Source organism: Aotus nancymaae, unplaced genomic scaffold (genome assembly GCF_030222135.1).
Source record: "Aotus nancymaae isolate 86718 unplaced genomic scaffold, 86718_ANA_hifiasm-v0.15.2.pri h1tg000014l, whole genome shotgun sequence".
In the NCBI taxonomy this organism is placed as follows: domain Eukaryota; kingdom Metazoa; phylum Chordata; class Mammalia; order Primates; family Aotidae; genus Aotus; species Aotus nancymaae.
Window position 1 is genome coordinate 40001224 of NW_026988425.1, and position 26030 is coordinate 40027253.

At 38.1% G+C, this 26030-nt stretch overlaps 1 protein-coding gene across 1 annotated transcript in view; it reads right to left on the bottom strand.

The window, feature by feature from the left end:
- MROH2B (maestro heat like repeat family member 2B) overlaps positions 1–26030 on the bottom strand; it is a 59258-nt gene that overhangs the window by 24821 nt on the left and 8407 nt on the right. Inside the window, 12 exon segments of the mRNA XM_064375808.1 lie at positions 4744–4823; positions 5042–5161; positions 5793–5819; positions 11093–11245; positions 11810–11917; positions 14159–14219; positions 14221–14273; positions 17454–17561; positions 19408–19446; positions 20724–20846; positions 20849–20872; positions 24572–24726. Of these exon segments, the coding sequence (XP_064231878.1) occupies positions 4744–4823; positions 5042–5161; positions 5793–5819; positions 11093–11245; positions 11810–11917; positions 14159–14219; positions 14221–14273; positions 17454–17561; positions 19408–19446; positions 20724–20846; positions 20849–20872; positions 24572–24726 (1051 nt within the window).

The window sequence follows — 26030 nt, forward strand, 5'->3', positions numbered from 1 at the left end:
CCCACCAATCCCCTCCCACCCCCACCTTGTGGCAAGAGCAAGAGAAGGAGCAGCTATAATCTACTCATTTAGCAAAATCCTTAATATGATACACTATTATTAATTATAGTCCTAGGTTGTATATTATTAGATCTTTAGGCTTGTTCATCAGACTTACCTGCCAGTTTATATCTTTTGACTTACATCTTCCATTTCCTATCTACCACCAAGAATAAAACAGTAGCCACTGTTTTTATTCTCCACCTCTGTATATCTGACATTAAAAAAAATTCCACATACAAGTGAGATTATACAACTTTTTTCTGTGTCTGGCTTATTTTATTTAACAAAATGTCTTACAGATCCACTTATGTTGTAACCATTGGCAGGATCTCCTTTTTAAAGGCTGAGTAATATTCCACTGTGTGTATAAATATCACAATGTCTTTATCCATTTATTCATTGACAGACACCTAGGTTGTTTCCGATCTGAGCTATTGTTAATAATGCTACAATAAACATGGAAGTACAGATATCTTAAAACTTTTTTTTTATTTCAAAAGCTATAGGGGTACAAGTGGTTTTTGATTACAAGGATGAGTTATATAGTAGTGATGTTTGAGATTTTAGTGTACCTGTTACCTGAATAGTGTACACTGTACCCTAATAGGTAATTTTTCATCTCTCAGGGAGTGCAGATATCTTTATGAAGTGGTGATTTCATTTCCTTGGGGTATATACACAGAAGAGAATTTGCTGGGTCATATAGTAATCCTATTTTTAATTTCTTTAGGACCCTTCATACTGTTTTCCATAATGGATGCACCAATTTACACTCCCACCAACAGTGTACAAGAGTTCCCCTTTCTCTACATTCTTGCTAACACTTGTTAGTGTTTCTTTTTAATAACAGCTATCTTAACAGGTATGAGGTAGTATCTCAGAGTGGTTTTGATTTGTATTTCCATGATTGTGAGTGATATTGAGTATTTTTCATTTGTCTTCTAGCCATTTGCATGTCTTCTTTTGAGAAATGTCTATTCAGATCCTTTGTTCATTTTTTAATTACGTTGTATATTTTCTTTCTATTGAGTTGTATGAGTTGATATTAACTCAGATATATGGTTTACAAATATTTTTTTCCCAATCCATAGGTTGCCTTTTCATTTTGTTTACTATTCCCTTTGTGCTACAGAAATTTTATAGTTTGATGTAGTGCCGTTTATTTATATTTACTGTTGTAGGCCAAGCTTTTGATGCAACGACAATCTTTATGAAAAATGTTAGAAAAAATGAATATTCACATGCAAAAGAGTTAAGCTGGTCCCTTACATTACATCATATGCTAAAATCAACTCACAAGGGATCAAAGATTTAAATGTAAGAGTTAAAACTATTAAACTCTTACAAGAAAACACAGGGAAAAGCTTCATGATCTTGAATTTGACAGTGATTTCTTGAAACACAGGGAGCAAAAGTAAAAACAGACAAATGGACTACTTAAAAATTATAAACTTCTGTGCACCTGGGGAATACAAAAGAGGGAGGGAGAGAGGGGGTAAGCGTGAACAAAACTACTTATTGGGTACTATGCTCACTACCTGGGTGACAGATTCATTTATACTCCGTCTCAGCATCACATAATATACAAACCTGTACATGTACTTCCAAATCTAAAATAGAAATTGAAAAAAACAAAACAAAACAAAACAAAACAAAAATTTTGTGCATCAAAAGATACAATTAGTAGAGTGAAAGGCAACATATTAAATGGGGGAAAAATATTTGCAAATCATATGTCTGATAAGAGATTAATGTCCAGAATAAATTTAAAAATGCTATAATTCAACAACAAAACACCAAACAACTTGATTTTAAAAATAGGCAAAGGACTTGAGTAGATACTTCTCCAAAAAAGATATACAAATAGCTAACAAGCATATGAAATGATATTCAACATCACTAATCATTAGGATAATGCAAATCAAAACTATAAGAAGATACCACCTCTCCCATTAGAATGGCTATAAAAAATGAAGTTTCAGGTTATGAAATCAATATATACAAATCAGTAGCTCTGCTATACACCAACAATGACCAAGCTGAGAATCAAATAAAGAATGCAATCCCTTTTACAACAGCTGTAAAAAAAAATTAAATACCTAGAAATGTACTTAACCAAGGAAGTGAAAGATAGCTATGAGGCAAACTACAAAACACTGCCAAAAGAAACCCTAGAATACACAAACAAATGGAAACAGATCCCATGATCAAGGATGGGAAATAGCAATACTGTGAAAATGACCATACTGTCCAAAGCAATGGACAGATTCAATGCAATTCCCATTAAACTACCATCATTTTTCATAGGACTTGGAAAAAAAATCTTAAAATTCTTATGGAATAAAAAAGAGCCCATTGGATCACAAGGTCAGGAGTTAGAGACCAGCCTGGCCAACAGAGGGAAACCCCATTGCTACTAAAAATACAAAAATTAGCCAGGTGTGGTGGTATGCACCTATAGTCCCAGCTACTTGGGAGGCTGAGGCAGGAGAATTGCTCTAACCTGAGGCCGAGATTGCAGCGAGCCGAGACCATGCCATTACACTCCAGCCTGGGTGACAGAGTGAGACTTCATCTCAAAAAAAAAAAAAAGAGCCCATACAGCCAAAGCAATACTAAAAAAAAAGAACAAATCTGGAGTTATTACATTACCTGACTTAAAATTATACGAAACTATAGTTACCAAAACACCATGGCACTGTTACAGAAATAGGCACTTAGACTGATGGAACAGAATAGAGAACCCAAAAATAAAGCCAAATACGTTTAGCCAACAATATGAAAGTACTTAATAATACTGAACTGTATACTTAGAAATGACTGATTATAAATTTTATATTTTATGTATTTTGCCACAATTAAACATTAACAAAAACTAAAAAATAAGAAAAGTAGGATGTTTGTGAAGAATTGGTAATAATGTGGAAATACATAAGGTGAAGAAAGAAAAAGCAGGATGAAAAAGCAAATGCAGAATAGAATCTCAACTCTGTTATAAAAATGGAAGACTAGAAATAAAGACTTGAAGGAATGTATTTTAGCACATTTTCACACTGCTATAAAGAAATACTTGAGACTATGTAATTAATAAAGGAAAGAGGTTTAATTGACTGACAGTTCCACATGGCTCAGGAGGCCTCAGGAAACTTACAATTGTGGCAGAAGGCAAAGGAAAAGCAGGCACTTTTTCACAGTGCAGCAAAAGAGAGTGAGCATGTGAAGGAGAAACTGTCAAACACTTATAAAACCATCAGCTCTCATGAGAACTCACTCACTACCATGAGAAGAGCATGGGGAAACCATCCCCATGATCCAATCACCTCTCTCCCTTGACACGTGGGGATTATAGGTCCTTCCCTCAACACGTGGGGATTACAATTTGAGATGAGATTTGGGTGGGACGCAAAGTCAAACCACAACAAGGAAATCGACCAAAGTATTGGCAGCAGGGGCACTTTGGGTGGTTTTTATTATTTTTAAAACTGTTTTTTTGGTTTCCAAATTTTTACAGAGGAGTTCTATTTCTTTTCCTTTTTGTTTCTTCCATCTTTTGTTTTAGGTTCAGAGGTTACATGTGTGGGTTTGTTATATGGGTAAATTGCATGTCAAGAGGATTTGGTGTACAGATTATCTCATCACCTAGGTAATAAGCACAGTACCAGATAGATAGTTTTAAAATTCTCACCCTCCTCCCAACCTCCACCCTCAAGTAGGCCCCAGTGTCTATTATTTCCTTATTTGTGTCCATGTGTACTTAATATTTAGCTCCCACTTATAAAATTAGTGGTATTTGGTTTTCCTGCATTAATTTGCTTAGGTTTATGGCTTCCAGCTCCTTTTGTGTCACTGCAAAAGACACGATTTTATTCTTTTTTATGGCTGCATAGTATTCTGTGGTATAACGTATCACATTTTCTTTATCCAGTCCACCATTTGTGGGCATTTAGGTTGATTCCATGTCTTTGTTGCTGTGAATAGTGCTGCAATGAACATATGCATGCCTGTATCTTTATGGCAGAGCTGTTTATAACCCCTGGGTATATATCAAGAAATGGGATTGCTGGGCTGAATTGTAACTCTGTTTTAAGTTCCTTGAGAGCTATCTGAACTGCTTTCCACAGTGGCTGAACTGGTTTACATTCCCATCTGCAGTGTAAAAGTGTTCCCTTTTCTCCACAACCTTATCAGCATCTTTTGTTTTCTTTTTAATAATAGCCATTCTGACTGGTGTGAGATGCTATCTTATTGTGGTTTTGATTTAACTTCTATTTATTTTACTGCAGGGGGAAAATATGATTTTTAAAATGTGCCAAAAATTATTTTCTTTTTCAGGCTTATCACTGCTAACCAACTGAATGTGATTAGGACTTTCATAAGATTTTAATTGAAACATTAAAATTTGCCTGGATGCCAAGATCTAGAAAGAGGAATTTCCTTTTTCAGAGAGATTTTAGTCCCCATTTATACATATGATTCCTCTGAGTAGCTCTTTAGTCTCTATCAGTTGTCAAATGACTAATCTCTCAGCCAGATCCATAACTCTTTGGAAGGAGAAAAAGGCCCAGTTTGAAGGTCCCATTAATCAACTGTGTTCAGTTTTGGGAGTGAGCTCTGAAGTCTGCACTAATAGATGTCAGTTGATCAGGAGGAAGATAAGGGGGAAAAATACTTTTTCAATGAAAACAACAAAAAATTATCTACCTGAGATATCTAATGGCGATTAAGGCTTTCCACCGAACAGGGCTAGCTAAGGAATCCAGGGGCTCATCTCTAATGAAGTCCTGCAACACAAGTAAGGAGGTTAAATGTTTCTGAAGGCTCAGGAAAGTTTCCAGATGCAGCTGTAACCTCATTGGACCATAGGGTGCCCTGGGTCAGAAACAAGGCAGAGATCTGTTATGTGGGACTGGTGAAGTCTATTCACTTTTTAAAAAGATAGCCCTGAACTCTTGGTAATGGAATACTCAGGGCCTTTTTTATTCCCTCTCTGCACACTCACCAGCATGTAACCAATCAGCATCTCCTTGGAGGAAAACTTAAACTCCTGATCCTCAGCATCTTGGACAGCAATGGCAATCTCAGTGATGCTTCTTGCAAAACTTATTTGCAGATCCATGTCCTAAAGCAAAAGCATTCACCTTGCAAGTCAAGGTCTAAGGCACCACACTCATGTCTATAAACATGTGACCTAGCTTTGAAATATGTTCCCAGACAGGAGTGAGAGTCTTTGCTTCCTTTGCCATCTCTACTCCAGCCTAGGGTCTAAGTTGCAGGGAAAGTGAGAAACAAAGGCCAATTTCCTCCCCTACCACTCCCAATAGAATGGAGGTTCTCTAGAACAGTGGCTTTCAAACTTTTTTGACCATAATCAACAGTAAGAAACAGTTTACAAGTCCACCTAGTACCTATATACCTCAAATATGTTTAATATATAACTGAAATTATAGTTATAATTGCTATATGTAAAGTATTCTGTAATTAATTTCATTAAATAATTTTGCTGATTGTGACCTATTAAATTGATTTCATGGTCAACTGGTGATCAAAGTTTGAAAAACATTGCTTTAGTTTATAGCTCAACTTCTAATGTTCCTGGAACCAGAATATAGTTCCTTGTTCTGCCCTGGATTAGAATCATGGATTCTGATTTCAGAACTAGATTATTACATGTTGTAAACCTTTCTACTGAAGTCAAATCAAAAGGACATCTTTGCTTGGCACACTTCAGGGGAATTCTCTCTCTCTCATACCTTGTTCATCACAGACATGCCCAGAACCTAAAAAAAAAATCAAAGGCAAAATTAGATGCTCAAATGAGTAGCAGTCACAGATACACCCAACCCAACAAAAGGACCCATCCATCAGCCTGAAGGACAATAGTAAAGCAGGAGGTGGAGCTTTGCCAAGGGGGGTCTTGCCAAGAAGAGGGGGGAAGTTCACTTCTTCCATTTTTAAAGTGAGATCTTGGACATTAGCAGAGGCTTTCCCCAAGGTGAGTCAAGAATAAGCTACAGAAGACAGGTTAGAGACTTCGAGTCTTGGGTGTTCAGGCTTCACAATCAGTTTAAAAAGGCTCAACAGACTTTGGTAAAGAAAAAGGGTAAAGGCTCTTAGGGAAATGAGAAGTGAAAAATTAAATGAAAAGTCAAAGGGCAGCTTACTCTGGAACTGTGAGCACAGTGAGTTCTGCTATAACATTTGTGCTGAAAATGCAGATTTGTTCCAATGAGATTGACATACTGTATCAGAGAATACTTTTAGCATGTATTCACATATGCTTGTGTGCAGTTTCCTCTGTGAGAGGTAAGGTGCACAGTTGAACTGAGTCACGTAGGAATACTCAAAGTACACACATGCACACATCCCATGAATCTACAAGCTACCTCAGTTTACTGTGTGTTATGAGCCTTTCCCATCCAAATCTGGTGTTACAATGGTCCACCAGATTTCAGATAGCCCTCCTTCCTTTGACCATTTCTTAAGAAGTCTTAACTTTCACAACTGACTTCAGGGTTTCAAGGTAAAGTGTCACTTTTTGGGTAGCATTTCTGTATTAAAATTTTTTTTTAAAGATTCATATTCATTGACAAAATGATTTCATGTACAGAAAACCCTGAAGACTCCACAAAGAGGCTGCTGAAACTGATTTAATGATTTCAATAAGGTTTCAGGATACAAAGTCAATGTACAAAAATCAGTAGCAGTTTCATCATTTTCATACACCAATAATGTCCAGGCTGAGAGTCAAATCAAAAACAGAATCCCATCTATAATAGTCACAAAGAAAATAAAATACATAGGAATACAGTTTACCAAGGCCATGAAAGACCTTTACGAGGAGAACTACAAAACACTGCTGAAAGAAATCAGAGATGGCACAAATAGATGGAAAAACATTCCATGCTCATAGATAGGAAGAATCAATATTGTCAAAATGATCACACTGCCCAAAGCAATTTACAGATTCAATGGTATTCCTATCAAATTACCAATGTCATTCTTCACAGAAGTAGAAAAAAAACTATTACAAAATTCATATGGAACCAGAAAAAAGCCTGACTAGCCAAAGTAATACTAAGATGGAAGTATCATACTACCTGACTTCAAACTATACTATAAGGATATAGTAATCAAAACAGCATGGTACTGGTACAAAAACAGGCACATAAATCAATAGAACAGAATAGAAAACTCATAAATAAAGCCAAACACCATATGATCTTTGACAAGGCTGACAAAAAAAAAAAAAAAAGCAATAGGAAAAGGACTCCCTATTCAATAAATAAATGTGGCTGGGATAACTGGCTAGCCATGTGCAGAGGAATGAAACTAGATCCTTACCTTTCACTATATATCAAAATTAACCCAAGATAGATTAAAGATTTAATTGACAAGTAGGACCTAATTAAAGAGCTTCTGCACAGCAAAAGAAAATATCAACGGAGTAAACAGACAACCTACAGAATGGGATAAAATATCCTCAAACTATGCATTCAACAAAGCTCTAATATCTAGAATCTATAAGGAACTTTAACAAATCAACAAACAAAGAACAAACAACCCCATTAAAAAGTAGCAAAGGACATGAACAGACACTTCTCAAAAGAGGACATACTAGTGTCCAACAAACATGAAAAAATGCACATCATCACTAACCATCAAAGAAATGCAAATCAAAACAACAATGAAATACTCTCTTACACTGGTCGGAATGGCAATTATAAAAAAGTCAAAAAAACAACAGATGCTGGTGAGGCTGGGGAGAAAAGGGAATGTTTATATACGGTTGGTGGGAATATAAATTAGTTCAGGCACTGTGGAAAGTAGATAGGAGATTTCTCAAAGAACTAAAAGCAGAGCTACCATTCCATCCAGCAATTCCATTACTGGGAATATACCAAAAAAAAAGGGGGGGGCTGGGCGTGGTGGCTCATGTCTGTAATCTCAGCACTTTGGGAGGCCAAGGTGGGTGGATCACAAGGTCAGGAGTTTGAGACCAGCCTGGCCAACATGGTGAAACCCTGTCTCTATGAAAAACACAAAAATTAGCTGGGTGTGGTGGTGGGCACCTGCAATCCCAGATACTCTGGAAGCTGAGTCAGGAGAATTGCTTGAACCTGGGAGGTGAAGGTTGTAGTGAGCTGAGATTGCACCACTGCACTCCAGCCTGGGTGTCAGAGCAAGACTCCATCTTGGAAAGAAGAAAAGGGTTTATTTTACCAAAAAGACACATGCACTCATATGTTCATTGCTGCATTATTCACGATAGCAAAGCCATGTAATCAACCATGGAGGACTGGATAAAAATGTGGAAAAAAATATATATATCCCACATTTATATATAGATATGGTTGGGCTGTGTCTCCACCCAAATCTCATCTTGAATTCCCACATGTTGTGGGAGGGACTCAGTGGGAGGTAATTGAATCATGGCAGCAGGTCTTTCCTGTGCTGTTCTCGTGGTAGTGAATACGTCTCACAAGATCTGATGATTATATAAGGGGGAGTTTCCCTGCACAAGTTCTATTGTCTGCTGCCATGTGAGATGTCTTTCACCTTCTGCCATGATTGTGAGGCGTCCCCAGCCAAATGGAACTGTAAGTTCATTAAACCTTTCTTTTCTTTCCATTCTCGGGTATGTCTTTGTCAGCAGATTGAAAATGGACTTATACAGTAAATATAACATGGATTACTATGCAACCATAAAAAATAATAAAATCATGTCTTTCCTAGAAACATGGATGGAGCTGGAGGCCATAATACTAAGATAATTAATTCAGGAGCAGAAAACCAAATGTGTGAGCTAAATAAACATGAAAACAAGACACTGCGGACTATTAGAGGTAGACAAGGGTCAAAAACTAACTACTGAGTACTATGCTCGCCACCTGGGTGCAATATGCCCATGCAACAAACCTGTTCATGTACCTCCTGTATCTAAAAGTTGAAAAAAATTTCTAAGGGAAATAATTTTGCTCGAATCTATGAAAAAACATATGGCCAGGAGGGGCTTCTAAACAAAAAAGAGTGATGTCACTGATGGAGTTTTTTTGAGTGTTGTGTCTCAACCTCATTTTCTCCTTATGTTTTTACCTATATTATCTTGTTCATATGTTGTGTTATGGCAAAACTGAGTGTACACTGAAAGTGTGACCTTTATCTTAGTCATCCTTATTTTTCTTCCTCTTATATTTATTCTCAGAGACAAGGTCTTTCTCTGTCACCCAGGCTAGAATTCACTGAGACTACTGGTATGTAATATCCCACCTGGCCAATTATTATATATATATATTTTTAGAGATGAGGTCTTGATACTTTGCTCAGGCTAGTTTCAGACCCCTGGCTTCAAGTGGTCCTCCAACTTTGGCCTCACAAAGTGCTGAGATTACAGGCTTAAAAAAATAATTTCTTGTAGAGATGAGGTCTCACTATGTTGCCTGGCTGGTTTCCAACTCCTGGCCTCAGGAGATCTTACCACCTTGGACTCTCAAAATGGTGAGATTATAGACACGAGCCACCATGCTTGGCCTCTCCCTGTTGTATTTTCCTCAGTGATCGACTATAAATTAATGTAATATAAAACATCTTTTATTATGTTTTCTATTCTATTCTAATCATTGCTTATCAGATTTTGAGGGCATCAGAATCAGCTCTTGAAGAGCATGCTGAAAATACAAATCTGGTGATTCATCTCTGAAGACCGTGATTCATTAGGCATCTCTATTTTTAACGGGCTCTCCAGGCAATTCTTATGTAACTAAGGTGTGAGAATCACTGCCCTACACCCTTCTACTAGCGGATACTGATGACTATAATTTCATGAGTCCTTATGAGTCTATTCTCATCACATATACATATGAATAAATGTGAAGAGCACTTATGCATCAGCATGTGGTCTGTGGAAACACAGAAGAGAAGCTAAAGGAGTCCCTAACATCATGGTGCTGACAATCTAACAGGAGAAGCAGATGTGCACATCATCAATGAAAGCCTCCCACATTCATCTATAGATAAGAATCATTCATGAGCCTTTTAAGCATACAGATTTCCAGAGTTTTCCCAAGACCTACTGAACTAACTTCTCTAGAAAACAACTCTAGGAAGCTATATTTTAAACTTGATTCTTATGTGATTCTTAGGTGGCTGGCCTGGTATTTATCAGCAAAATGGATGAATTCGCAATATGTATAAAGCAATTTATTAAAGATACAAACAAAGCGCTATGGAAGACAGAATGATCAGATGAATTCCAATTCAGTTTGGTGGCTCTGAAAGTAGAACGTTTTTGGTATGTTTGAGAAGCATCAAGGAGGGTGGGGGTGGCTGCGATGAATGTGAAAGGGAAAACGGTGCAACACAGGTGAACTGAATAGCTTGATGAATGATATATTTTATTCACTTTAAAGTATGCATATGGCACTATTTGTGAGATACTGTTCAAGGTAGTTTGTAAGTCTTATCATATAAAAAGTTAAACAACTACCATTGGGTAACACTTCTGACACTACTACAGAGAAGTAATAAGCCAGGTGCCCTACAATAGTACAGGAGTAACTGTTCTACATTCAAACAAGGGTGAGATCACCATGGATATGATTGACCTAGGACAATCACTGCATCACAGCAGTGATAGGACACGAACTGCTCAGGGCCTTAGGAAAGAAAACAGATTACCTGAGCCTATTTTATAATTGATTTTTCTGTTCCCATATGTTCTCATTTCCCAGACATACCGATCATATCTATCTTTCTTTTGGACTGTATCCTTTGAGCCTGAAGGATGCAGCCATGCATGCTGCTACACAGCAATCCATGATACATTTACTGTATTCCGTTTTCATGCTGCTGATGAAAACATACCCAAGACTGGGATTTTATTCTTTTTTATGGTTGCATAGTAATCCATGATACGTTTACTATGTTAGTCTGTTTTCACGTTGCTGATAAATACACACCCAAGACTGGGAAGAAAAGCTTCTCAGGGGCTGAACCCCTGTGAGTTTTAGGAACCCTGGCCTAGAAATGGAGGCAGCCCTGCAATGGGTGTTACCTGAGAGCACTGGCCATAAAGAAACAGGACTTGGGATACGATGTCTTGATTAAGTCTGGTGAGAAGTTGCTTCTTGGGAGCATGGAGGGCCACAGCTCCGTAGATGACCATGACATCTGTCTTGGTCAGGCTCTTTTTCCCAGAAAAAAGGCTCTGAGGACCAGGAAAGGGAGATGTGAAAAATGTGACTGAAGGAGTTTTATTTTCTCTCATGTTTTTTTCTCTAATCCCATGGACCACTCACTACAGGGGATAAGAAACCGGACTGGGATGATTCAAATAAGTCTAAAATGAATACACTCTTGCCTGTCTAAATGTAAACAGCCAGGATAGTACTGTGGGACTATCAGGCCTTCAGAGAGGTAACTAGGAGAGGCTTTTGTTAATTATTTAAGTATCAGACCCTTTTCCTTCAGGGGAAGCAGAGTATGCATGAGAAGAGCCATTCACGAGGGCTGAGCAGTTGGTAGCTCGACAAACCTAGGCACATGGAGAGCGCATTTAGGATCTTCCAGATCAGTTTTAGGGTCAGAGAAAATAAAGTAGACTTTTCACATAGCTGATCATCCTATAAAGCCTGGGCTTGGACAGTTCTGACCTGGAATAAGAACCTGGGGACAGGAGTAAGTATAATATAGAGAAAGGGTATTCACTGAAGAAATCAGTGTTTTCTGGCCTTGCAATACTGGGAACTTTGATAAAGATTATTCTTCTTACCTTGCATCGATTCATGAAAAAGTTTTCCTGATTTTGGAATGTTTTAAGAACTTTTAAAACAATATCCAAATCGTTCTCGGCACAGTATCCTAAAATAGATGTTATTCCCTAAAATCAGAAAAGGTATGACATTTTGAGTTTAACCATTTATTTATTCAACAAATATTTACCAAGTACCTATTATGTGCCAGGTACCCTTTTAGGTGCCGGGGATACAGTAGTTTGCAAAACATACCAAAGTCCTTGTCTTTGTGAAGTATACAACCAGGAGAACCGACAGGGAAGCAACAGGAAAGTGAAATAAGTAAACATATCAATTCAGTAAACAGGTAAATATATAGTGTGCCAGACGGTGATAAGTGCTATAAAGATAAGTGAAGCAGCAATAGTGGGGGAAGTTTGCATTTTTTAAACAAGATAGTCAGAGATGGTCTCATAGACAAGGTGACAATGAGCAGAGCCCTGAAATGAGTGAGGTAGTGAGCCATTAGACTATCTGGAAAGGAGAGTTTTAATCAGAGAGAAGGTAAGTGCAAAGCTCCTGAAGTCCACTGAGAAGGCTGAGTGAACAGTCAGGGAGGAGAGCAATGCAAAATGAGTGAGACAGGAGGTGGGGAGTTTATCATAGTAGGGCCTTTTAGGCCATCTCCAAGGTTTTGGATTTGTAATCTAAGATTGCTGGGAAGCTAATGGAGGTTATTTTCAGCTTGAATTGACTGATGCTTTTAAAGGATCATTCTGTTCCTGAAACTTTATTCTAACTTAAGTGGTTAAATTTCTGAAAGCTGGCAGCTCTTGTTTCATACTCTGAGGTTATATATTCCCTCTGTCCCCACCTCTCTTGTCCAAAGCTGATTTCACCACAGTTCCTTCATGGCAATTTGTTCCTAAATCCTGTTATATGTCATTCAGTTGCATAACTCTGCTAGAACCATCACGAAAACCCATAGACTAGACCAATCTTGTAGAGCCTGAATAATAATTGTTCTAGTGTGAAGCTAGAATTGGAGCTCTAGCATCACGTGATGGAAAACGTTTTACTTAGGAGATTGAAAACCAAGTAGGCTCAGTGGGATATGAAAGTCATGTGTTAGCATTTTATTTACCCAGAGGTCTTTTACTAAGTGACTTGAGTGTGTAAGACATATTCAAGGACTTAAAAGTTAAGTAAAAAAGGTATTTGAGAAGCTCAATTGGACATCATGATTTATTTTTTAAAGTTTATGAAACCCTCAAACCTTAAATAAAAGTCTTATTATATGCTTATATCTAAAATCAACTTACTTTGATTCCTAACCTATACCAGAGCTAAGATGGAAAAAAGATATTGGAGATGGTGCCAACAGCAACAAATAATAATATCTGACAAGAAAAAAGGAAATGATAGTAATATAAAATGAGTTTCAAAAGTTCAGTAAAGTTTAGTGGTTTCTAGTCATTTAATGTGGGAGAAAGGACCCTAAATATCTCAGAATTTAACACACCATACTTTTTTTTGTACTGGTGGTCTTTATTAACCTGGGAAGTATTTTTTGTTGGTTTATTTTAAAAATACACATCTTCAGCTGGGTGCGGTGGCTCATTCCTGTAATCCCATCACTTTGGGAGGCTGAGGTAGGTGGATCACCTGAAGTCAGGAGTTTGAGACCAGCTTGACCAACATACTGAAACCCCATCTCTAACTAAAAATACAAAATTAGCCAGGCGTGGTGGCAGATACCTGTAGTCCCAGCTACTTGGGAGGCTGAGGCAGGAGAAGTGCTTGAACCCAGGAGGCGGAAGTTGCAGTAAGCCGAGATCGTGCTACTGCACTCCAGCCTGGGTGACAGAGAGAGGCAAACTCTCAAACAAAAAAAAAAGAAAAGGGAAAATGACTCTGTCTTAACAAGAACAACAAAAACAAAATACACATCTTCTCCTTCCTCCACATTTATGTATGCTGTATAGCCACAGGCTATGGTAGGAAGTGGGTAGAGCTTTGCAGAAGCACTTCAGGTTATCCTTACATTTTCTCTAGATTAGTCTATAGGTAACTTTTGGCTTGCAAATGCAATCATTTTGATGCTCATAATCATGCTCTAAGTCAAGCCAAGCTCAAAATATATCAAAGATACTCCGGTTAGGTAAGAATTATTGAAATTCATTTTCAATATTTTTACAAACTTGGTTAAAAATGAAGTATTGATTTTTAAACAGAAAAGCCCCACTTTTCTGAAAATTTCTGTTGGGCTGAGTGTATTAATTGATAATTCTGGTTAAGTAGAACATTATTAAAAAAGCAGTCAGAGGTTTTGAGGGTAGGATTAGTTGTTATCATCCTAAGAGGAAATTGAGAGCAAGGGATCCCACCTGTCTTTGATCCCCTAGTTGGTTGGGAGCAGTCAGAAACTCCTTAATCTGAGAGTTTACAGTCTGAATCTTGGCCACATGCTAAGGTGGTTCCCAAGGCTTTCCAAAGGAATTTCTGGAAAACAAAAGATAAGCAACAGGATTTTAAAGGTTGGAAAGCAAGACTCTGATGAAAGTGGAAAGAGTTAAAATAATCATCTGAAGGAAAAAAATTGGGATGACTTAACAATGTTCAATAACCATGTATCTCAAGTATTCTCTCTTCTTGAGAGTTTCCTTCGCCTCCCCCACTCTGCCCTCCATCTGTGCTCTCCTGTACTCCTCTCTACCTTGTGTCCTGCCACTAAAATATCTTTCACTCACTATGTAATTTTTTATTTTCTTGCTTGTCTCCATGCTCAGGATTGGGGTTCATTGTAGCAGAGGATCTTATTCACTATTTCCACTGTATAGTTCCTGGTTAATTGTGCTCAATAAATGCTCATTGAATAAACATGCTCAATGAAAAGAGGACGGTTTTTTCACTGTTGTTGTTGTTGTTTTTAGAAGGAGTCTCACCCTGTTTGCCCAGGCTGGAGTGCAGTGGTGCAATCTTGGCTCGATGCAACCTCTGCTTCCTGGGTTCAAGCGATTCTCATGGCTCAGCCTCCTAAGTAGGTGGGATTACAGGTGTAAGCCACCATGCCCAGCTAATTTTTGTATTTTTAGTAGAGACGGGGTTTCACCATGTTGGCCAGGCTGATCTCAAACTCCTGGCCTCAAATGATCTGCCCGCTTCGGCCTCCCAAAATGCTAGGATTACAGGCGCAAGCCACTGCACCCAGCTGGTTATTTTGAAGATGGCTTTAATTTGTTTTACAAGGTTCAAATCATTCCTAGCTATATAGTATCAGATTGGCATTTCTTTATTTAGAATCTCCATATTGTCACACACAAGAGACAAAACTGGCTAGTTGGTGGTCCGCTTCAAGGACTGAACAGCTGGCAGGACTGTTCCTAATGAGTGGTCATTATTGACCAGAGGGGAATCTGTGGAGCAGGAGGAAAGGAAAGTCTAATAGAAACAGACAAAGTTAAATTAGCACATTCAGGAGAAATGTGCAGATCAGTGAGGCTTAAAATGAGAGGTGGGTGTAAGGTGGTTAAAAAGAGGTGGAGCAGTTGCTGTTCTCTCAACTTCCAGAGTGACAGCAACCTCAATCAGAGTGAGAATCTGACCAGGTAGCATCCACCCCACTTTCGCTTATTTAGGCACAAGTCCATGTACAACACATAAGTAAAAATGAATTAGGGACAAAGCTGCTAAAGTCTCTTTAAGCCCACCTTGGGGGAAAGACTGGAAAGATTTGAGAACGTCTCATGCTGCAGGAAAAAATTGATGTCATGAAGGAAAGAAAAAGTTCAACTTAGGTGTAAAATGTTAGTTTTAGTGCCTCCCAGTCCTGCTGACCTGTGGCTTCTCTGCGGATTTTGGTCCAGTACATAGTACATTACTGCTTTGAGGCTTCACGTGGAATCCCAGAAATCAGAAGCCTAGCATTGGAAGAAAATGTAGTAGAATACAAAAATAACAACTTTCTAGCCTACCTCTGTCCATGTCTCCTTATGACGGAGTGTTGCATCTCCTTCAATCAAAAAAGGAGTCTATATTCCCATTTATTTGAATCTGGGCTGGCTTTTCGACTTGCTTTGGCCAATAGAAAGTGGCACAAATGATAATGTTCAGTTCTGAGCCTATACCTCAAGAGTCCTTGCATACTTTGTTGCTGTCATCACCCTGAAAGTTAGCTTGGGCTGGCTTGCTAGAGGATGAATGATCAACAGGAATGGAAATCAGCTGTACTAGTTAAGATGCATCATTTACCAGCCAACCTCAATTATATCTTATGAGCCTAGTTGAGATTAGATGACTACCCACCTGAGCCTGACCCAAAGTCTCAAAGTACAAAATTGTGAGCTAAATACGTGGCGGTTATTTTAAGCCACTAGGGGTAGTTTGTTATGCAGCAGAAGCTAATTAGTATATTCTTACTTTACTCTTGTTCAGCGTAAGGCTTGAGAGCATCTAGACAGCTAATTGCTTAAATTGCTCTGCCTACATACAACCATTATTCTGGAGTAATCTTGTAGGTCTGGAAGTTGTTGAATAAATGGCATGAGGTGCACAGAGCTAGTTAGTGTTATTAGAAGATGGGGCATTACTCGCCAAGTCTTCCTAATGTGTGCTGGCAGGTTTGGCAGACCTTGGAGAATCAGTACTCTGGACCAAATTAGAGGGTCAATTGATGAGGAAAATTTTGAAAATTATATATGGGAGTTGAATATTGATAATGAATAGTTTGTGGAAAGAAATAGTACTGGAACTGAGAAACTTAAATACTTTTCCAGGAAAACAAACTTATGAATGATATTAATATAATAAAGACCATGATCAAAGCTTTTATATGGAGTACATGCCCTGTGTCAAGCACTTCACCAGGGACTTGTATATACTTTAACTCATTTAACCCTCAGAATACTACAACCCTCAGAGGTGGGTATTGTTTCTAGTTTATTGATGACTATGGTGAAGATCCACAGAGATAAAATAATTTACCTAAGGCCCCATCGGTAGTAAGTAGGAGAAAGTGGTTCCAAACCCCATTTGGAATGGATGGCTACAAGATGGAAGGTCAGGTAGGGGCCATTTAGAGACAGAGGGACACAACTGACTTTAAATACATGTAAAGGGATAATGTTTGAAAAATACTTTATTGCTCTGACTTGTCCTGTTAACTGACACACACTGTGGGTCCTTTAATCATTGTTCTCCACGGCCATATCTCTTTGTTACTGGAAATTAAAACCTATTTCTTTGGCCACTCCTGGCTTTTGAGTATTCTTTTAGCTATAAGCTTTTGTTAAATTGTACTAGATTCTTTTTGATAGCCTGCCTCACAAGACTGGCAAAATGGAAGATAAAACATAAGCTGACATTAAACCACTGCTTTGGTGAAGACTACTATTCACCTTCCTCCTGTAGAAAGAAGCTCTGAATTTTAGTCAGGCACATATCTATCTTATCTACCTCTCAGTCTTGCTTGCAGATAGTGTGGTCATATGAGTAAGTTTGGACCGAATGTGAGGTGGAGAGAAGGTAGTATTCATCTTTCAGCTAGTGGCCTTAAAAAGAGGGAACTGTTTTTTCTAAATGTTCCTCCCTCCTTCTGATTGTAGTACAGCGAAGACGGAGCTAGAGCAGCCATTTTGGATCATAGGTAAAAGCTAAGGTTTCCACCTTTGCTGAAAAACTAACCTTCTCAATGGAGGTGTTGCTGTAACTGCCCATTTGCTGTTTGAAATCCTGACTCAGCTGAATGGTCCAGGCCATGTCATTGATCTTCCATAAGGATTCTTTGAGCAACTGTTGTAGGAAGTGGAAGTTAGGTATGAATATGACGGTTTAATGTGCTTTCTTGGTATTTTAAAATTATCTTTTAAGAGTTTAAATATATTTTAAGTAGTATTATTCCTCTTCCCATAAAATAACTGATTCCTTTGAAACTTCCTCTTAAGTTTATTCTAAAAATCATTTTCTGATATGTTCTGAATTTGCACTGAGTATAAGATACACAGAATGTGGAAAAGCGACTTCCTTTTCTTCCTTTGAATAAATGTTGCTAAAAGACATAAAATAGAAACTAATCCAATCTGAAACTTAAAGTTGGCATTTTTATAGTTTTGATAGATTTGGAAAAACTTCATTGTTGATATTAATTTAACTTAATACATACTTTAAAAAACCCCAAACAGGATGGAGATTTTTGGAATAAAGAATTAAATGTCTTAAAGAACAGGCTCATTTTGATGTACAGGTATATTTCTGCAAACTTCAACTCTAATAACTAAAGATTCCTGGTTACCAATATCTATGAGACAGGGTCACAATCAATTATTTGAACCCATATCTTTCTTCATTGAATAATACGTAGAAAGGGGTTCTTTTCCTTTTTGACAAACACTTTGCAATATATATATTGTTTCTCCTATATTTTTTCAAATTTAAGCTTAGAAGAGGACACAATGCCAAGCAAAACCAATGAAAAGAATTGTATGCATGTTCTTAATAGGAGATCATTCATAGATTCTTTAAAGAAATTAAACAGTTTTGGAAATTTAAGAGAAGACATGTGCAGACAGTTTTGGGAAAAGAAGACCAGAAATATATTCAAAATTGGAAGAGAAAAAGGAACTGTTGTCAAGGCTTCCCACTAGAAAAAAATATTTTTCTTCCTAGTAAAAACAGTTATTTTAAAATGATAGCAAAAGGAAATCTGGTAGGAATTTTGAGAGAGGGAAGGGAACATAAAATAACCATAAATATAGGAGGAGAGGTGGATCCTAGAACTGAAGACCAGGATACTAGAGCAGTGACTTTCAAATCTTATATTGGATAAGAATCACTGATGGGAACTTTTAAAACATGCTAGTTCTCAGGTGCCACCCCCAGAGATTCTGCATCTAGAAGGGATGGAGATAGGAGGTGGAGGAGGTGCTGTGGAGAGATCATTGAAAACTGTCTCTTCTAAGAAGCCATAGGTAATTCCTAGGTAGGTGCCTTATAAACTGAAAACCTTCTATATTAAAAGTCTGTGGGCTACATTAGAAGTCTGTGGGCTTCTCTCCTCCTGCAAGTTTCTGAAGTCACATCTTTATAAAGCCAATGTCTACCGCCTGTCTGCAATTTACAATTTCTGGGATTTGGTATCACCTGTCACACTGTTTAGTTGTAAAGCTGCAAGAAGTTTACAGGCGAGACATGAAATTCTTTTTTGGAAAAGGGATACAATGCAGCCCTTTGTTTTTTAGACATTAGGAAAAAGACACTGAGCCACAGATAGAAGAGGAAATATAGTTGTGTTTAGGGGCACAGAAGTGGAAATTATATTAATCTGTGTTTCATTATGTAGCTGGTAAAATAATAAATTTGCAAGAAGTAAAAATTTGAAAACTAGAGAAGATTTAAGAAAGACACAGGAAAAATATGGCTGAATAAATCTTCAAAACTGTCTGAAACTTAATCAAGTGGATTTAAGACTGTTGTTCAAATTATGATCCTTAAGTGATCACTTCTAACATTCTAGTTCTTTTCCCAAGAAAAGGAAAGGTTGTTTATTATCCTCAGGAATCTAGTTCCTTTAATTTAAGATGGGTAACTTTAGCAGATTTCATCATGCCATTATAACAATTATTCTAGAAGCAACCATTACCTGAAGCAGCATGGTTTCCCATAGAACAATACTGATGTTCTTTCCCAGAAATAAAAATTGATATACTAATTGCAAAAAAAAAAAAAAAAAAAAAAACCCACACCCCAAGACTCAAATTTTCCCCTGCCAGGTCTCCAGTGATGCTGGAGTTTTATTTTAAGCTTTCTTTTTGCTCAGAATGCTTATTTGAGATCAAATTTACTACATCGGCAACTTTAAAGTGCTAGGTAGAGAGAAGGTCTTCAATCCTTTATACAAATCTAGGCTTTTTGCTAATTTCAATGACTACTGAAACAACCATACTTTGATATTCTAACATGAATTACCCATTAATAAATTTTTAGGCTAGGCACGGTGGCTCACGCTTGTAATCCCAGAACTTTGGGAGGCCGAGGTGGGCGGATCACGAGGTCAAGAGATCAAGACCATGGTGAAACCCTGTCTCTACTAAAAAATACAAAAATTAGCTGGGCATGGTGGCGTGCACCTGTGGTCCCAGCTACTTGGGAGGCTGAGGCAGGAGAATTGCTTGAACCTGGGAGACGGAGGTTGCAATGAGCTGAGATCGTGCCACTGCACTCCAGCCTGGCGCCTGGCAACAGAGCAAAACTCTGTCTCAAAAAAAATAATAATAATAACTTTTTAGAACAAACTAAAATAGAATTTCTCTGGATATAAGAAAAAGACCAGAGCAAAAGTAAAAATTCCTGCTGAGAATGTTACCCACTAGGTGTTCTTGTAGTATGAATACTGGCAGAGAAACAGAACATAGAGTCAAGAAGCGAAACTTTTTATAAAAAGTTTTTTTATAAAAAATATATATATATTTTTTGAGATGGAGTCTCATTCCATAGCCCAGGCTGGAGTGCAATGGCACCGTCCTGGCCCACTGCAACCTCCGTCACCTGGGTTTGAATGATTCTCCTGCCTCAGGCTCCTGGGTAGCTGGGAATATGAGCACATGCCATCACGCCCAGCTAATTTTTGCATTTTTAGCAGAGACAGGGTTTCATCATATTGGCCAGTCTAGTCTCGAACTCCTGACCTCAAGTGATGCACCTGCCTCAGCCTTCCAAAATGCTAGGATTACAGTCATGAGCCAGTGAGCAGGCCCAGAATGAACATTCTTAATCTCTCTCTGAAGTTCCCATCATCCAGTGATACAATCTTTTTCTTACCTCACATTCCTCGAGAAATATTTAAATTCAGCTGCCCAAAAAGGAATTAAACTCCTTAGGCTTATTTGAGACTTAATAGCCTCTGGGTGGGTTGCATATGGGTTCTCTGATTCAGTTCCTTTAGGGTATGGCTCTTACCTGAGTGACATGGAAATCAATCTCTTTGTCTTTATGTTGATTCAGGAGCCAGGGCACCTGGCCCAGGGAGTATTCGCAGAAGTCTTCCCGATGCAGCAGCAAGCTCACCGTGGGCCCGTGGGCCCGTGGGCCTTAACGATACTCAAAGTCTGTATAGGCAGCAAACAAATACCATTTCTGAAACTTCCTTAATGCTTTTCATAGGTTTTTAGAGTACCAAGAGCTTTAGGTATGCCCCAAAACTTGCCTCATTGCTTTCAGCCAAGAAATAGTTCTTTAAATTCTTTAAAAAATATTCAGGTTAAGATCACTGCATGAGACATAGCTATATTTGTATTTACATCTGTATTTATACTGATACTCATTTCAATACTTGCCATTCTCTCCTATTTTTTTATTTTATTGTAGTTTTTTGAAACAGAGTCTCACTCTGTTGCCTAGGCTAGAGTGCAGTGGTACGATCTCAGCTCACTGCAACCTCTGCCTCCCAGGTTCAAGCAATTCTTCTGCCTCAGCCTTCCCAGTAGCTGGGATTACAGGTGCCCACCACCATGCCTGGCTAATTTTTTTAATACCAGACTTTATTTTTTTGAGATGGAACTCTCTTATTTTTTTAAACCTCTAACAGTCACTTTCTTTCAGTATATTAAGCAATCTAGAATTTACCTCATCTTAAAGAATCTTCATTGATTCTACCTCACTTTGATTCCAACTATTACCCCCACCTGATTCTGTTTCTCTCTTCTGCCCTTGGAGCAAAGCTTTTTGAAGGTATGGTCTCTCTCTCTCTGTCTTTTTTTTTTGAGATGGAGTTTCTGTAGTGCAGGCTGGAGTGCAGTGGCGTGATCTCGGCTCACTGCAATTTCCACTTCTCGGGTTCAAGCAATTACCCTGCCTCAGCCTCCCGAGTAGCTGGGAATGCAGGGGCACACCACCGTGCCAAGCTAATTTTTTGTATTTTAGTAGAGACAGGGTTTCACCATGTTGGCAAGGATGGTCTTGAGTTCCTGACCTCGTGATCCGCCTGCTTCTGCCTCCCAAAGTGCTGGGATTATAGGTGTGAGCCACCGTGCCCGGCGGAAGGTAAGGTCTTTATTTGCTATCTCTACTTCTAACCTCCCACTCACCTCTCGAACCGCTATAATCTCGCTACCATTCTGTGTGGAAAATCAACAACTTCCAGAGTATGAAATACATAAATGTGATAAATTTTAATTATAAAAATGTAGAAATCACAAATGTTATGATGATGAAGAAGAGATAGTACCATAGTGCCCACGGTAAACACTGTTTGGTATATTTTAGTATATGTTTTATTTATTTGACTTTTTCTTATTTTTTCTATGAATTTTAATTTCTTAAAAATTGACGTTATTCTTACAGAGTTCTGTATTCTGCCTTTTCTATCTAATGTTTGATAAATTTTTTGTACCATCTAAATTTTACAACAAATCATCTCAAAACTTAGTGGTTAATGGCAACTATCATTTATTTCATTACAGACTATGTTTTAGTTGGGTGGTTCTTCCACTACACATTTCCAAGTAATGAACACTTGTGAAGATTGTTTTTGAGTGCCACACCACTCAGGACTGTAGATCTTTGCTTCTTGAAAACTTCTCCTTTCTCAGCTTCTAAGACTGCGTTCTACTTGACTCTCCTATGCTCTTAGCACATTCCCTATTCTTCGTCATGAGTTCTTCTCCCTTGCTTTCCCCTTGATATTGATGCCTTCCAGAGCTCTACTTTTGGCGCTTTCCCACTGTGTATACTCTCTTTAAACAACTCTATCTAAATCCACTTATTTGGTTGTCACTTATGCAATGATGATACTCAAGTCTATATGTCCAGCTTTTGCTTTTCCTTTTTAACTCCTAACCTGAATATTCTCAAACCTACTAATATCTCCACTTGACTGTACCACAGGTGTTCAAATCAAAATGTCTACATCAAACCTATTTTGTACTGTCCTACATTTGTAATTCCTTCTCATTTAAATTGATGATCCCAAGATCACCTGAGTCAGAAACCTAGGAAACCATCCCAGGTGCCTCCATTGAAATAAGCATTCGATTCATTCTGGTTATTCTATTCTTCAGCATCTGACTCCTCTGATCAGTTCCATGAACACTATGTCAATTGATCTGTTCACCATTTATGAACTGGAATATTTCTATAGCCTCCTAGCAGATAGTCTTATCTTAATCCACCCCATACCTCTCTATGATTTTTCTAGTACGTTACTCAAATCCTTGCTTAGAACCTTTCAAGAGTTTCTTATTTATTAAAAATAAGTCCAACTTGTATGTAGCATCTAAGGCTCTTCATTATGTCACTAAGACCAACTGTCTGGTTTCATTTCTTTCTGCCTTATATCTTTTTTTCTCTCTTCCCTTCCCCTTCTCCCATCACACTCACTCAGGTGTGCATGCTACCCCATTTTCTTTTCTTTTCTTTCTCTCTTTCTTTTTCTTCATTCCTTCCTTTCTCTTTCTTTTCCCTTTCCTTTCCTCCTTTCTTTCTGTCTGTCTTGCTCTGTCACCAGGCTGGAGTGCAGTGGCACTATCTCAGCTCGCTGCAACCTCTGCCTCCTGGGTTCAAGCAATTCTTGTGCCTCAGCCTCCTGAGTAGCTGGGATTACAGGCACGTGCCACAACACCCAGCTAATTCTTGTATTTTGAGTAGAGATGGGGTTTCACCATGTTGGCCAGGATGGTCTTGATCTCCTGACCTTGTGATCCGCCCGCCTTGGACTCCCAAAGTGCTGGGATTACAGGCATGAGCCACCATGACTGGCCTAATGCTACCCCAGTTTCAACCTCTGCCTCAGTAAGTTTTAGTCCCTCTGTAGGGAATGCATCTTCCCTGTGGCGAGCAGCTTCATGGGCTGCAAAGATCAGTTCCAATGCTGCAGCTCACCAGGGCAGTTAAGTGCTTCTCTCTCTGTGCCCTCTTATCACTTTGTGTTCTTTCTGTTCACTTGCCTGGCTCTTCCTGCGGGGAGCAAGGAGAGTAGTCATTAAACAGTTGCATTGAATTTGTTTTCCAGGTGCCTTGAAGAAAATACTTTGCTACAGGGTGTTTTTAAAGTTCCATGTTGTTAACGATTTAATTACCCCAGGATGTTAAAAAATAAATGCCTTAATAGTTTCAAGTGTTGAAAAGAATCTAAACTAGAGAGAGTTGCTAAGTGTTCAACCTTTTATAATAAAGCAATGAAGAGACCTAAATAGGATGTCATTTAGCCTGCCTAAAAAAACTATAGTAATTAAGCAAGATAAAGGGAATACACTTTTAAAACAAGATACATGTGAATGCACTTTGTAACCTATTCTCTACAAGGACAAGGCACTGCAGCATTTTGAGCAGCCAAGTATATTCTTTAGATGCTATTTTATTTAATCATGATATTCATAGACACAAGAAACATCTGTGGACTGCTATGTTTCCTAATTAGTGACTCAGCTCAAATATGAGCTTTAATATATAAAATGTGAAATATCTAACTTTCTATTCTTTTCTACTCATTTTATCTTATTTATTGTTCTTTCTACATATGGAAATGTCAGTTTCATGAGTGTGGGATTTTGGTTTATTTATTTACTGCTATAACCTCAGCATCTGGAACAGTGTTTGGCATGTCATGGGGATTCAATAAACATTAACTGAAAGAATAAATACGTAGTAATTTGAAATAGATGGAAAAAAAGAAAAAAATTGAGAAATCTCATAAAATACAACCAATGGTTTCCAAAAAAACTGAGCCTAATTATCATGTCACAAAGAAAACAGAAATTTCAACCAGCATATAGGGACATCCAGCCTGAGGCATCCTGAGGCCCACTCACCTGCATGGGTGAGGCCAAGGGGACTCACTTCTCCATTATATACCGGAACAGCATGAAGATCTTGTCAGACAGTCGGTTGGCATCCAATCTGGGATAGGGAAAATCTCTCCAGTGGTTGACATATTTGTAAATGGCTTTGCTAAATTTCTCAAGGGCTGCATTTAAAACACACAACCACAGACTGAGAAAAATATAAAGATGGACAGACTATAAAATAATTTGAGAAGAGAGTGCTGATGATTAGTAAATATGTAGTAGTTTCTATATGATCTTACGACTGCATCAAATACACATACAAAAAGTGCTCAGCCACAATAACGAAATACAAATTAAAAGCATAATGAGACACTACTACATGCTACCCAGAATGTCTAAAATTTAAGTCAATGGCAAGTGTTAACAAGACTAAGATGCAGCTGATATTCTCACATACTGGTGGTAGAAGGGTGAATTGGTGCAAGCACTTTGGAGAACTCTTTGACACTATCTAACAAAGCTGAATATACATTCCGTTCGACCTAACTATTCCAGTCTTATGTATACAGCCATTAGATATGTGTACATATGAGCACCAAAAACTTATACAAGAATATGTTCATATGTGCTTTTTGTTTTGATAATAGCTCAAACAGAATATAGTCTAAATATCTGCTAATAGGTAGAATTCTATTACATTCCATAGACAGGTAATAGAATACAGAAATATGGGCCATAGCTCCACAGAACAACATGGGCGAATCTTAAAAACAGGCAAAGCTAATGCTATTTCAAGTTAGAATTGTGGTTACCCTTTGAAGGTAACATGAGGGGGCTTCTGGGTCCTGATCTCCCGCTTCTTGACCTAAGTGGTGGCCACGTGGGCAAGTTCACTTTAAAAAAACTCATCAACATGTACACTTCTGATTTGCATGATTTTCTGTGTCTATGTTTTACTTTAATAAAATTAAGAAATCTTACGCCTGCTAAAATACCATTTGGAACATGAATCCACATATATTTGCATGATATGCATAAAATAATATTTTTTTTCTTCAGCCCTCATGTGCCACTCATTTTGCTAGATAAAAAAAAATGTTTAGTCCATTCTTCAGGGACTCCTCACATTCACAAAATACTCTGGAAAAGACCCTGTGCACGTTAGCTGTAGAGTTGTCCATTTATTGGCTCATTCAGTCTCTCCAAACTCCTTATGATTTCCTTGAGAATCTCCTGCTACATTTTATCATAATTTATTTCTTGGCGTGTGTGTGTGTGTGTGTGTGTGTGTGTGTGTGTGTGTTTCTAACTGACCTGTAAGTAACCTGAAGAAAGGGATGATGTCTTGCTAGCTCATGATATGTGAAGCAGCCAGCACAATGTCTGCTAATTTACTGATTGATCAAATGACCAGGAATGGATGAATGGCTGGATGACTGAATAGCTGGCTGGCTGGATAGCCACTCAATTTGATACCTTTTCT